At 62.6% G+C, this 12,165-nt stretch overlaps 2 protein-coding genes across 5 annotated transcripts; one reads left to right on the top strand and one right to left on the bottom strand.

Moving 5' to 3' along the window:
- Window positions 1-82: 82 nt before the first annotated feature.
- Window positions 83-7,075, top strand: RPAIN (RPA interacting protein). 4 transcript variants are annotated; one of them, XM_042915165.1, is made up of 7 exons: window positions 105-452; window positions 1,667-1,837; window positions 2,834-2,894; window positions 4,210-4,321; window positions 4,467-4,530; window positions 4,845-4,985; window positions 6,945-7,075. In XM_042915165.1, the coding sequence occupies exons 1-7, from the start codon at window positions 372-374 to the stop codon at window positions 6,972-6,974; spliced, it is 660 nt and encodes a 219-aa protein (XP_042771099.1). In that variant the 5' UTR covers window positions 105-371; the 3' UTR covers window positions 6,975-7,075. The 4 variants fall into 4 exon arrangements, 3 of the variants coding, with proteins under 3 accessions (XP_042771101.1, XP_042771099.1, XP_042771100.1); XM_042915166.1 differs by lacking the exon at window positions 105-452 and adding an exon at window positions 698-1,347; XR_006196382.1 differs by lacking the exons at window positions 4,467-4,530; window positions 4,845-4,985; window positions 6,945-7,075 and adding an exon at window positions 3,432-3,713 and having other exon boundaries at window positions 83-452; window positions 4,210-4,298.
- A 61-nt stretch (window positions 7,076-7,136) lies between these two features.
- LOC122206207 (complement C1q binding protein) lies at window positions 7,137-11,923 on the bottom strand. Its single transcript, XM_042915164.1, has 6 exons — window positions 11,704-11,923; window positions 10,782-10,932; window positions 9,187-9,280; window positions 7,960-8,055; window positions 7,639-7,761; window positions 7,137-7,532 (listed from the first exon to the last, which is right to left on the bottom strand). Exons 1-6 carry the CDS (start codon window positions 11,906-11,908, stop codon window positions 7,383-7,385), a joined length of 819 nt encoding a protein of 272 aa, XP_042771098.1. The 5' UTR covers window positions 11,909-11,923; the 3' UTR covers window positions 7,137-7,382.
- Window positions 11,924-12,165: the final 242 nt, after the last annotated feature.

Raw genomic sequence — 12,165 nt, 5'->3', positions numbered from 1 at the left:
CAAAGGGAGGGCTGCGCGCCCGGCGGGCGTGTAGTCGGGGCCGCCGAGACGGCTCCGCAGCTGCGGGAAGGCCAGTCCCCGGGCCGCGGCCGGAGACTGTCTCTTCTCTTATTGCTGGCTGGACACCTCCGCCTGGCTGAGCCTAGCCATCCCTCAGGATCTACCTCCCTCAGCCCGGGTTGGGCTGACCTCACAAATGCCACTACTCGGGGTCGCCCTCAACTGTGTCTCCGGGAGGGGTAGGCCGAGGAGACTGCCCTTCCCGGAACTCCCCGAGAGCCAGAGCTCCGAGCGCCCGGAAACTACAATTCCCAGGGCTCTGCGCGCCCCCAGGGGCGGGACTTCCTGGCGGCTACTCGCGCGGAGAGGAGATGGCCGAGGCGCCGGGCTCGGGGCGCCGCTCGCTATACAAGGCGACGGGTTCGCCGTCCTGGAAAGAGGCTTTTCGGCAGGTGGGCGTGGGGCTTGGGAAGCCTCGTCCGCGCCGCCGTTACCCCTACTCCGTCCGGGGAGCCGCCCTCCCGCGTGCCGGGCAAGGCAGGTCCCCGAGCGCCGGGCGGTGGCGGGGGACCTGGACCTGGAGCTGGACCTGAGCGGGACTGGACCGAGCCGGGCGCTCTCGGGGTTTCTGGACCCTGCGTGCGGGGTCTTGGCGAGCCGGCCTCGTCCCAGCACCACCTGCTGGGGGCGGTGGGTGGGCGCCGGGGAGGCGCTCGGTTTCCCTCCGTTCCTCGCCAGAGGGGAGTCAAGTACTTGGAAAAGATACCTGTTTCTGCTCCAGACTTGGCTTCTGCGTCTCCGTAACTGTGCCTCAGCAGGGACGTGCGCCTGCCTCACTTGTGACCTATTCTGACATCAGCATGCTTCCCGTCATGTGGTTCACCTTTCCAGAAAGGAGTAGAAATCCTGTATTCTAGGAAAATACTGGGATGCTAGAAATGACGCTAATAGCAGAGGCTTGTCAACCTGGGCTGTGGACGTTTTGAGGAAGACAGGTCTGCGTTGCTGGGGGCGCTGTTCCCCGCAGTGTGGAATGTTTCGCAGCGTCCCTGGCCTCCACCCGCTAGATGCGGTAGCCCCACAATTCAAGTGACAACAACAAAAAATGTCTTCAGGCATTGCCAAATGTGCCCTGGGGGCTAAAAATCGTCCCGCGTTGAGAAACGTGTCCGGGAAGGCGGCTATCATCGCCGTAGCTAGAGCGGCAGGGATGTGGGAGTCAGGACGCCGGCATTGAAGACAGGCTGTGAAATATGCCGATCTGGGCTCAGTAAACAAAGCATTGTGATTCCATCTGTCTGTGTGTGGATAAGGGCTGGAGAGGAAAACGCAGAAATAATAATTAAGGTTACAGCCAAACGTTTCCTGTCTGTAAATTTCCTTTAATGTCTCAACACCTAGTCTTAAGAATTTTTTTTTTAATGTTTATTTCGTTTTTGAGAGACAGAGTGTCAGAGGGGGAGGGCCAGAAAGAGAGGGAGACACAGAATCAGAAGCAGGCTCCAGGCTCCGAGCTGCCAGCGCGGAGCCGGACGCGGGGCTTGAACCCATGAACCTCAAGATCGTGACCTGAGCTGAAGCCGGACGCCTAACCGACTGAGCCACCCAGGCGCCCCAGGAATTGTTTTTTTTTAACGGAACTGCTCCCCGTCTTTTTCCTTCCAAGGGATGCCTGGAGAGAATGAGAAACAGCCGGGACAGGCTCCTGAACAGATACCGCCAGGCAGGAGGCGGTGTGCCAGGGAGCGCTCAGAGCACCCTTCTGGTGCACGAAGTGATGGAAGAGGAGTGGAGTGCGTTGCGGTCGGTGGAGGGCCGTCCAGAGGCCTCGGCTCAGGTCAGGCTGGGGTGTGTGTTTTCGGGGAGGGGCTACAGCACAGGACCGCCGGGTGTCCTCTCTCCCTGTTTCCCCAAGTCCTCTAACCCCGCCGTCCGCCAGCCCCCGCTCAGCTTTCGAACTACCCTTAACCCAGGCTCCTCCACCTTGAACGTTAGACTCTTCTGGATTCCTGGTTCACGAGCCCCAGACTGTCCGTGTGCCGTGTCACTGCATCTCATGAAACTAAAAAGAAAGAAATTCCACTGCTCGGCTCCCCTCCCCTGGAGATTTTGATTCGGCAGGCAAGGGCCAGGAGGCTCTCTCCTGTAGAGGGTCCCGGAGCTTTCTGATCCTAATCTCAGCCAGAGTGGGGGGGCTGGGTGCAGACAGGAAACCGGTTACCGCGTACCAGGAAGATCGCTGGCTTGGAGGTCCGTGGTTCTGGAATCCCGGCCCTGGTTTTGCTCTGCGCTCTCGCCTCTCCTGTGCCCTGAGCTTCGCTTCACCTTCGTGCCACGAAGAAGGTAGCGCTGGCCAAGCAACGTGAGAAAATGCCAGTACGCTGCCTGGGAAACATCGGGGCTGTCTGTAGCGATGACGCACTGTTGGGTGATTTCCACGTGCGCCAGCGCTCGCCCCGTGTCTGAGTAACCGTCGGTGTCACAGGAGCTCTTTCAAGTAGGTTTATTCCCGCTTCACAGAGGCCCGAGGTGAGGTTTACAGAGGTTCAGAACTTTCCGGCACTTACTTGGCTTTGGCAGAACAAATACTTAGCTGCTGCCCTAGGCTGTCTCCCCCCAGATTTGGGACCATTATTTTGTCACTGGGGGCTCAGTGGCTCGTTGATGGCTTCTTGGCGTGACCGTGTTACCACATCATCGCTAAATCCTGCAGAAGGACTGGACCGGTTTCCTCAGTGACAGCTGACTTCAAGCCAGCCTCCACGTAGGAGTCGGGCTGGGGCCTGCTGGCTGATTAGGACTTGAAGCCTCACGAGCCCACTTTCTCTTGCAGTTGGAGGAGCCCTTGGACCTGGCTGTGCTCGAGGAGATCCAGCAGGAGCTGGCTGACCAAGGTGTGCCCTGGGGTCATCCTTCCACCTGCTCGTCCCTATGCTAACGCAACGTTTGTTTATTTTGGAGAGAGAAAGAGGAGGGGCAGAGAGAGGGGGACAGAGGATCTGAAGCAGGCTCTGAGCTGACAGCTGAGAGCCTGATGTGGGGCTCGAACTCACCAACCGTGAGATCGTGATCTGAGGCCAAGTCGGATGCTTAACCGACTGAGCCACCCAGGCGCCCCGCTGCCCACTTTTCAGAGAGGATTAATTCTGCCTCCACTTTAGCTTCAGGCGGGTGTCAGAAGGCCCTGTTTTGACTTTCAAGTCTCTGCTGTCTGCCCGAGAATAAGTCTTTTGGGCGCTGGGCCTTGTGCTCAGACTCTGCGTTCCGTGGTGTTGTTTTCTCCTGGTGGCTAGCGGACAAGGTACCCTGAGACAGAAGGCAGTGGTGTCGCGCCCGGGTGGCGCAGCTCGGGGTGCGGCCGGGGAGCAGCATCCGTTCCGTGGAACGCGGTCCCGTGTTTATTCTGTGTGGCGGTTCCTTTCTGTTTACAGAGGAATAGTACACCGAGCCCAGCTCCGTCCCAACGTAACTTTATTTGAAAAGTCGGACGTGGGCTGTGGTTTGCTGACCCCCTGCGCTGCAGCCTAGACCGTGAGCTCATCGAGAGCAGGGACCGGCGTCTTTCACCTCTGTCCCTCTTTCCTACCACCTACGTCCTGGGCATCGTGGCCCGCTTGCCGCATGAAAGAACACAGATTGTGCAGGACACAGACCTGGAGAACAGGGCACTTCACACTCAGCAGGGTGGGCTGGGCGACGGCAGGAAGTGCCCTGTAAGTGTCCCCTCTCTCCAGCTGCCCCCCAGGGCCCTGACCCACCACGCTCTGCTCCTGCAGCCTCTGGAGCGGTGTGTGAACGTTGTGTCCCTGTCCCTTGTCCTCACCACTTTCCCGCCGGTGCTCACGGAGGACAGGCAGACGGGAGGGGAGGGGCAACAGGTTGGAGCCTGACAGAGCAGTAAATGGCTTATGATTGGTAGCATGATTTGGCCTGAAATTATCCTGTCCTGGGATGAAGCCTTCGGAGTGGCCCCTGGCGTGGAGGCGGGGTCGGGGTCGTAGAAGGAGGCCGGCCGGCCGGCGCGGGGTGGGGGAGCAGGTGGGGTGGGGGTGGGGCGGGCCGGAGGTGGGGGTAGGGGGCCGCCCTGGGTAGGCGGTGGGGTGGGGCCGGCCGGGGTTGGGGGGAGGTGGGGCGTGGCCCGCAGCAGGGGAGGCGGGCCGGCCGGGGAGGGGGCGGGGCCGGCCCGCACAGCTGCCCCTTGCCTTGCAGAGCGGAGCATCATCGGCGAGTATGAGAAGAGCTTGCAGTTCGACGAGCGGTGTCTCAGCATCATACTGGCTGAATGGGAAGCAAACCCCCTCATCTGTCCTGTGTGCACAAAGTAAGTCTTCGAAACGTTTCCAGCGTTATCGGGCCCCCCCGCCCCCGCCCCCAGGTGAGTGGCGCACCTCCCCGCCCCACCGCCAGACACCGCTTGTCTGGAGAGGTCTGGCCGCGGTCGTCTGTGACCCCGCCTCTGCTTCCAGGTCCAACCTGAGGGTAGCCAACGGCGTGGTCACGTGTCCGTGTGGCCTGTACCTCTCCAATCACGTAAGTTCCACACGCGGGTGGCTGTGTCCTCTTTCCGCGCGGACCCGCTTTCTCCGGGAGCCTCCGGGGCTCCCTCCCGGCCCCACGTCCTACTCACACAGGCCCGGCTGGGAGGCTGGAGCGTGGCCGGCTCTGCACCCTCCCCCCATCCCCCGCAGCCATTTGCTAAACACAAGGGCCCCGGCGCTCCAGATCTTTCTGGGAGTGTGCTTGTCTTCCTAGCTCCCGTGACCTCTTACCTGACAGGGACTGATTTTCAAGCTGTTGACTCTGGGGTAGCTGGATTGGGTTGTAGCTTAACTTTTATTTCCTAGTTTCCGGAGTTGACGGAGCAAAAGCTTCGCGCCTGCATAGAGGACAGCGTGAACGCGCACAGCGCACACTGTCCCCACACGCCTGAATTTTCCGTCACACAGGCGACGGGAGAAAGGCCCACTCTTCTCATGAGCTGCCTGGTAAGCCTGCCGGGGACCCCGTGGCGAGGGCGGGCCAGTCGTAGGTTCTCTTCCCGCACCGGGAGAAATCCCAGCTCAGAAGCAGGGAGACGTTTATCTTCTTATCTCCTTTTAAACTGTGTTCTTTTGAACCGGGTAGGGGTTTAAAAGTGCAGTTTGTTCTCTGAGGGGTTTACTTGCCCAGGAAGATGAAGCCGCTGAAGCTACCGGAAGGGAGGGGACAGAGGCCACCCAGGAGCGGGGAGCCTGGCTCAGAGTCAGCGGACACTGTCACACTCACGAGACCCAGACAGGCCGGCCCGGGTCCGTTGTGCAGGAGGAAGCAGGAGGGCGTCGGGTCACTGGGGAGACAAGTGCCCCTGTGAGGGGGCTGGACGGTGGGGAGGGAGGCAGCTGGGCCGCGGGCTCCGTCTGTGACGAGGGGACGTGTCCCCACTGCTGCGGGCGGGAAGCGGGCTCGCGTCAGGCTCGTCCTCCAGGGAGACCGAGCCGGGCCTGGAGTCCGGGTCTCTGGTTCCAGGGCCTCCGCTGTTCCCTGCTCGGGGCTCGGGCCGGTGGGGACCGGCTTTCCCGCAGGCGGGGTGGGCAGGACCCTGGGTGAGGTTTAAGTGGCCGGCGGCCGCCCCGGCTGCTCCAGCCCCTCACGGACCAGGCGCCTCCGGGGGCTCCCGCTCTGCGTCCGACGCGACGCTCGAGGCTGGTTGCACCCGTGACTGAGCACTGCCGCGTGCACCGTGGCAGCCCGAGTCCTGCTGTCCTTGGGCTCCCGCTGTGCCTGATGCCGCGTCTCCGCCACGCCACTCGTGCCTTCGTCCTTGAGGGCGACCCCACACCTTCACTGTCCTCCCAGCCCCAGCACGTAGGCGGGTGCCTGATGCGTCTGCAGCAACGGGTTGAGGTCGGGGTGGGGGCGCGGGTCAAGTGGCTTCGGCCCCCGCCTCCTTGCGGACGTGGGCGAGCCAGCCACCTGAGGCGTGTGGCGCGGGAACGTGAGCCCCAGCCGCGGGCTGGAGGGAGTGGCTGGGAGCACCCCGCGGCACCCCAGCGCGTGGCCGTCGCGGGCCCCGGTCTGTGGGGTCAGGGCCCCGAAGCTCCGAGCAGAGGGAAGGCGGGCGGAGGCGAGGCCAGCCCTCCTGGGCACAGCTTGCCAGCGCGGCCCTCCCATGGGGAGAGACCGCCGTGGGGCCGGAGGGTGCCAGAAGCCGGGTTGAGTTCATGTGCCCGGAGCGCTGGAACTCGGGTCGCCAGGCCTCTGGCTTCACGTGAGGGGGAGTCCAGGACCGAGGGGTCAGGCTGAGGGGTTCGGCCTGGATGTGGGGCGTGAGTCCAAGCCGCAGGTTGTGGGCTGCGAAAGGTCACGCGTGGCCACGAGGACACAGGAGGCAGGAGATGTGCGAGCGGTCCGGGCTGGTCACAGGCTGGAGGGCGCTAGACCCCAGAAAGTCACGCGTATCCCCTGTGGAAGCGGTTGGGGACTCCGTGGCATGGTGGCCGGGCGAGCGGTCAGGGAGTCAGGAGCCCGTTTTCACTCCGATGCTTACCGGGCCTCAAGTTGGGGCTCTGCCCGTGGGGGGCACGCGTGGTCTGTACCTCCCTGCGGCACATGCCTGTTTGAGGCCCAGGCTCAGGGGGAGGAGCCTCACCTCCCCGCGTGGCCGCAAAAGCTACCAGCTGTCAGAGGCTTGAATCTGGCCTCTGGCCTCCCCCGTCCCAAGGGGGAGGGCGTTTGAGTGTCTCTGGGATCTGATCTCAGCTGGAGGCGGCCGTGCTGCTGCTGGCAGCCAAGGCCAAGGCAGTCGTCCTGGGGCTGCGGGAGGCCGGTCCCCAGCACAGCCCCAGAGCCAGGCTCTCCATGCCGGCGCCACACCGCCCAAACCAGCCGGTGACTTGACGACCTGCAGCACAGATGTCACTGCTGATTAGACCCGAACCACACCCTGAGTTCTGTCCACATTCCAGGCTTGTGACACTTGGACCGCGATCCTCTAGAACCGGCCCGGACACCTCCCCACTCGCTCCATCGGACAAAGGGCCTTGTAAATAGAAACGTTTAATTTATAACTTATTTTGTATTAAAATTTTCAAACGTCTCTGCTGTCGGGTGTTCTGTGACTCAGGCTGAGGGAAGGAATAGAGAAGACGGGACACCTCGGGGAGCGAAACCAATTTTATTGTCCGTCATTCTGTTATACAAAATTCCAGGAGCGACAGAGCCTAGAGGAGGAGTCAACGAACAGGAAATGAGAGGGCAACAGAAATAATTTAGATCTGAATTATTTTCCATGATATTAGCACGAAAACCGTCTCCAAGCACGCGTGTCTCGCTCCAGAGTGGCCTTGTCCCCTGGCCCAAGCCTGCCGTAAACGCAAGGTGTGCCACGTCTGCTCCGGCCCGGCCTACTGGCTCTTGACGAACCCCTTCAGGTCTTCGAGAAAAGTGATGTACTCCCGGTGCTCCAGGGCCGTGCTGAGCTCCACCAGCTCATCGGCGAAAGTGTTGTCCACCCCCCGGTCGGCCAGGAAGTCCATCAGGTGGTCGTATAAGGCCTGGAGACGGAAACGCCACTCGCTACCAAGATGCCGCGTGTCCCTCCCCGGACCGGGACGCTCGCCCCGCGGGGCCCAGGGCGCGCCCACCTTCCCGGGGGCTCACCCAGTCCAGGGAGTCCGTGTTGAGCGTGTAGTTCGTGTCCTTCCACTCAGACTCGCCAACCGACTGAAAGCTCACTTCTCTGATGGCGAAAATGTCACTCTCGTCCTCCTCTTCCTGCCCCACCTGAAAGGACACGGGATTTGGGGAAAGTGAAGCGGCTTCTGGGACAAACCAGACCATTAACAGCTTGAGAGTCGCCAGATTTTAACCCGCCCTCACCCCCCACGTCCTCCCCTGCTCTGCCGGCCCCTGAACGGGCCCAGGAAGGTCCCCGGAGGCCCTCCCCGTCCCCAGGGGGGGCGGGCACGCCACCCTACACACCTCATCTTCTGGATAGTGACAGTCCAGAACCAGGGCCTTCTTGCCGCCGTTCTTTATAACCTCCACCACGAAATTGGGAGTGGACGTCAGTTCGGGCTGGGGAAGCGAGAACAAGTCAGCGCGTGCCGTGCCGGCAGGGGGGCGGCTGCCCGGACTGGAGAGCTCACCCTGCGGGGCCCTGATGCCCACGGCTGGGGTGGCAGTCGGCGCGTTCAGACGATACGCGCTAGTGCCCGTAAGTGAACAGCCTGGAATGCTAACGGCATTGAGGCCACGCGCCAGCTCGTTGGGGAGACCGGGCTACCCTGTCCCTGAGTCGGTCCTTTCTGGACTTCTAAACGAGGTCTTCGAGGGCAGGGGGTCACACAGCTGGCGCGGCTTTGCACCTGTCAGCGTCTTACTTGTTCACAGAACTTGCCACGCTTAGAGTTAAATCTGAATTACGGCCCCAGCTAAGTTAATTCACCTCCTCCCCCGGGGCCCGGTTTTCCATCCTCAGGCTGCAAAGCTGGCTCAGACCCCCGCGACCTCTCTCCTTCCCGCTGACATTTCGAGGTCTTCCTCTGTACTGGACGGGGAGCCGTCCGATACCGGGGGACCGCAGTCGGGGTGGCTGAGACAGAAGCACACGGTGGGGCGGGGTGTAATCCGTGCTTGGTCATGAGACGAGTCCAACACCTGCTTAGTCAGGAAGTCCGGGGACCCTGTGACCCTCACACTAGCCGGCTCCTAGCCAGGCACACGGCCTCTTAAGATGTTTGAGGACCGGGCACATCCGGGTCCGGCCAAGAGGGGTCGTGTGCCAAAGTGTCAGGTGTCCCAATCTCTGACACCCCAGCTTTGCTACCCTGGATCAGTGGCTAGTGTTTACCACCAGCCTGTGAAACGTCAGAACATTCCTTGCTCGAAAACACTGCAAACATCTCCCGATTGCGAGATGGCTTAAAAGAGGCTCGTTTCTTCCCATTAAGAGCACACAGGCCACACTGTAAGCCTATGGGGGGGGGGGGGGGGGGAAGGGGGGCAGCTTCCTGAGTTCTGGGAAGGAAAGGGGGCCTCCCGGTGCTGGTGCTACAGCCGGAGAGCGCTGCTCCGGGAGGAGAGCCCCGAGGACAGAGGCCCCCTGCCTCCCCGCACCTCCCTTCCCACAGCGGAGGAATCAGAACACAACACGTTCCTTCCCCGAGGCCCTGGAATGACCTGTCAGCACTCAGATCCCCTGCTCACCTCCTGTTCTTCCGCCTTCTGCCCCTGGGAGGGCTCCTCCTCCCCAGCAAATGTCGGCGGGATGCTGTTGTTAATGTTGAACGTCACCGTGATCCTACAGAAGCGAGACAAACCTCAGGAAGGGCTGTTTTCACTCGGTATTTAACTGAGTAAAGTGCCGAGCTGTGATACAGTTAAAAATGCCGATGGAAACAATGTCTCTGATGCTACGGACTTGACTGTACAGTTTCCTGAACAGCCGGGTGGCTCCGGCCCCAAGATGGACTTAGCAGCCGTGACTGTGCCCCCTACGCGTCAGCTGCTGGAAGTCAAACTAATGGGCCCAGACTGGCCCCCCTTTATCTCCACCAGATCCAGTCCTGTGTGGGCCCCTTCGGCGGTGGCGCCCCAGGGCCACACCCACCGGTTATCTCCCCAGGGCCTCCGCCCACCCTGCTCTTGCCCCGGGCGCCCTCCGGTGGCAGTGACTGAGAAAGAGCTGGGATGGCAGAGAAGCCTCTGGGGAAAGCTACCCCCAAGGAGCTGGGGGGCGGGGGGACAGAGCAGAGCGGCCTGAGGCTAAGGACCAAGAGAAGCCTGGGGGGCTCAGTCAGTTAATAGTCTGACTCAATTTCTGCTCTGGTCATGATCTCAAGGTCCGGTTCATGAATTTGAGCCCCAGGTAGGGCTCAGAGCCTGGAGCCTGCTTCAGATTCTGGTCTCCCTCTCTCTCTGCCCCTCCCCTGCTCAGCTGCTCAGTTCTCTCTCTCAAGATAAACAAACTTAAAAAAAAAATAAAATAAAAAAAAAAACAGCAGTGCAAGTTTCACTCACACACCAGGCCAGAAACACCAGTTCCTGACAACTTTAAGGCGCAAGGATCCTCCTCACCTGACAAATCAGGCCCCGAGCCCCAAGTGGAAACCGCAGCGAGGGGACCGCAGAAGCTGTATGGCTCACCCGCCACCCCTGCCCGCCACCCCCTGGAGCTGCAGAAGCCCCCTCCTGCAGGAGGGCCGGCTGGACGTTCAGCCACAAGACCTGTCTGACCCGCCCGAGCGCTGACCCAGGTGAGCCCCTGGGCACAGAAATGCTTCTATTCACGAGAACCTTATGTAGAATGACCCCAAACCGGCTGCGACTCCACTCGCCCCAGGAAAACGGTTTTGGTGACGTCACAGAGCACACCGCTGACCCTAGGGGACAGGACCCACTCTAGGCAGAAAAACCCAAGAATCAGAACCCTCCTTTACAACACGTACGAAAGTGGACTCAGAACGGGAGGGGGGTCACACATCTGAACTGGGCGGAGAGCCCCCCACCTTCCTGGTGGCCACACTCACTGCACCGTATCCTGTCCTACAGGCGAGGCACAAGGTTTGCGTTCAGGGCGCAGGGACCCCGATCCTCGGCCAGAGCCCGCGGAGGCGGCGGCCAGCGCCCTGGGCAGTCAGGGTCTGCGCGCCCAGCCTCAGCAGGAAGGACAGCCGGCCCCCCAGGCCCGCGGGCCTCCGGCTGCCAACTGCTGTGAGGCTCCCTCACGGTCCCGATGAACGCAGCACCGGGCAGGCCCACTCGGGGGGGCGCTTCCCCGGACCCCAGGCGCCCGCACTTACTTTTCTCCAGCCACTTTCCGCACTAACGTGGCTTCTGTCCCGTTCACTTCCAGCTCCCAGCCCCCAGACATCTTGGGGAGGGACCCGTGCTTCTGGATCTTCTTCTCCTCCTTAATCTCGTCGTTCAGGAACTCGACGAAAGCTTTGTCTCCTACGGTTAAGAGTCCGTAAGACACAGAAAAAGAACCAGTCCGTCTAAAACCCGAGACCTGGGGTTACTGCAGCCGGAAACCTAGACCTGGGATCGTTTCTGATCCTTGTGCTGCTGCCAACCGGGCTCTACAAACGGGGTCCAATTCCCACCCGTGACGCCTCAGTTTCCCCATCTGTAAAAATGCTGGAAACACTTACCAGGAAGCTGACCTAGACTCTAGGAAAACGATTTTGCCAGGCTTGACCACACCTGGAACCCCTGACCCCGGGGCTCCCCAACGGTCCATCTCGGAGGCTCAAAGCCGCCCGCAGGGTTTAATCACATCTATCCCCACCCGTGGGGGGAGGAACACGGGTTCAACCCGCTGGTCACCCACCAGTGGGGGAATGCGCCGGACTGGGTGCCCAGGACCCACAGCAGAGGAGAACATCCCCCGCCCCCCGCCCCGTGGGTCACCGGCCCTGACCCCAGCCCCTCGACCCCCAGCCCTGACCGCCCAGCCCCGGCCTGACCCGTCGGTACTCAACCTTTGACCCCCGCGAGCCATGGCCCTGGGACCCCCGACCCTTGACCCCTTGGCCCTCACCCCACCCCCTTGCCTACTGGTCCCCCAGCCTCCAGCCCCCGACCCCCTCGTCCCCTAACCCCCTAGCCCTGACCCCCGACCCCTCGCGACTCCCCCCAGCCCTTACCTCCAACTTGTCGCCGCCTGACCCCCGACCCCACGCCCCCCTCGCCCCAGCCCTGACCCCCGACCCCGAGCCTCACCCTGGGTGTGCAGCGCGCCGCAGCCGCAGCTGCAGGGCCCGCGGGGGAGCAGGAGGCCGGCGCGCACTCGGAACAGCCCGAAAGGCCGCACGCACGGCCGGGGCGCGGGCTGCAGCAGCGGCCGCGTTGGCGGGACGGGCGCGGCGCGGAGCCCGGCGACGGCGGAGCCCAGCGCGCGGGGCACGCGGCGCAGCAGAGGGAGCATCGCGGCGGCGGCGGACACGTGCGGGTGCGAAGGGCGACCCCGGCCGAGATCCCCGCCCGCGCGCCGCCGGAAGTCCCGCCCCCGCCGGGAGCGCTTCCGCCCCGGCGCAGTACGGGCCCGAGGCGCCGGGCTGCGCGGCGCCCTCTGCTGGCGGCCTGCGGTGCGACCCGCGGGCCTGGGTCCCCGAGGTCAGCGCGGCTGCCCGGACCTGATCTTCCCGCCCGCCCCGCCGCTCCGCCCCGCCGCTCCGCCCCGCG

This window comes from Panthera leo, chromosome E1 (assembly GCF_018350215.1).
Source record: "Panthera leo isolate Ple1 chromosome E1, P.leo_Ple1_pat1.1, whole genome shotgun sequence".
NCBI lineage: Eukaryota > Metazoa > Chordata > Mammalia > Carnivora > Felidae > Panthera > Panthera leo.
This window is presented reverse-complemented; position numbering and strand designations above follow the sequence as displayed.

Bases quoted from the DNA above. Each gene is read 5' to 3' on its own strand.
- LOC122206207 (XM_042915164.1), bottom strand. From the start codon at position 11,908: ATGCTCCCTCTGCTGCGCCGCGTGCCCCGCGCGCTGGGCTCCGCCGTC. The intron at 10,933-11,703 runs GTGAGGCTCGGG...TCTTAACCGTAG, and splicing joins CGGCGCGCTGCACACCCAGG to GAGACAAAGCTTTCGTCGAG. The intron at 8,056-9,186 runs GTGAGCAGGGGA...TCGCTTCCCCAG, and splicing joins AGAAGGCGGAAGAACAGGAG to CCCGAACTGACGTCCACTCC.
- RPAIN (XM_042915165.1), top strand. From the start codon at position 372: ATGGCCGAGGCGCCGGGCTCGGGGCGCCGCTCGCTATACAAGGCGACG. The intron at 4,531-4,844 runs GTAAGTTCCACA...TTTATTTCCTAG, and splicing joins GCCTGTACCTCTCCAATCAC to TTTCCGGAGTTGACGGAGCA. The intron at 4,986-6,944 runs GTAAGCCTGCCG...TCCACATTCCAG, and splicing joins CTCTTCTCATGAGCTGCCTG to GCTTGTGACACTTGGACCGC.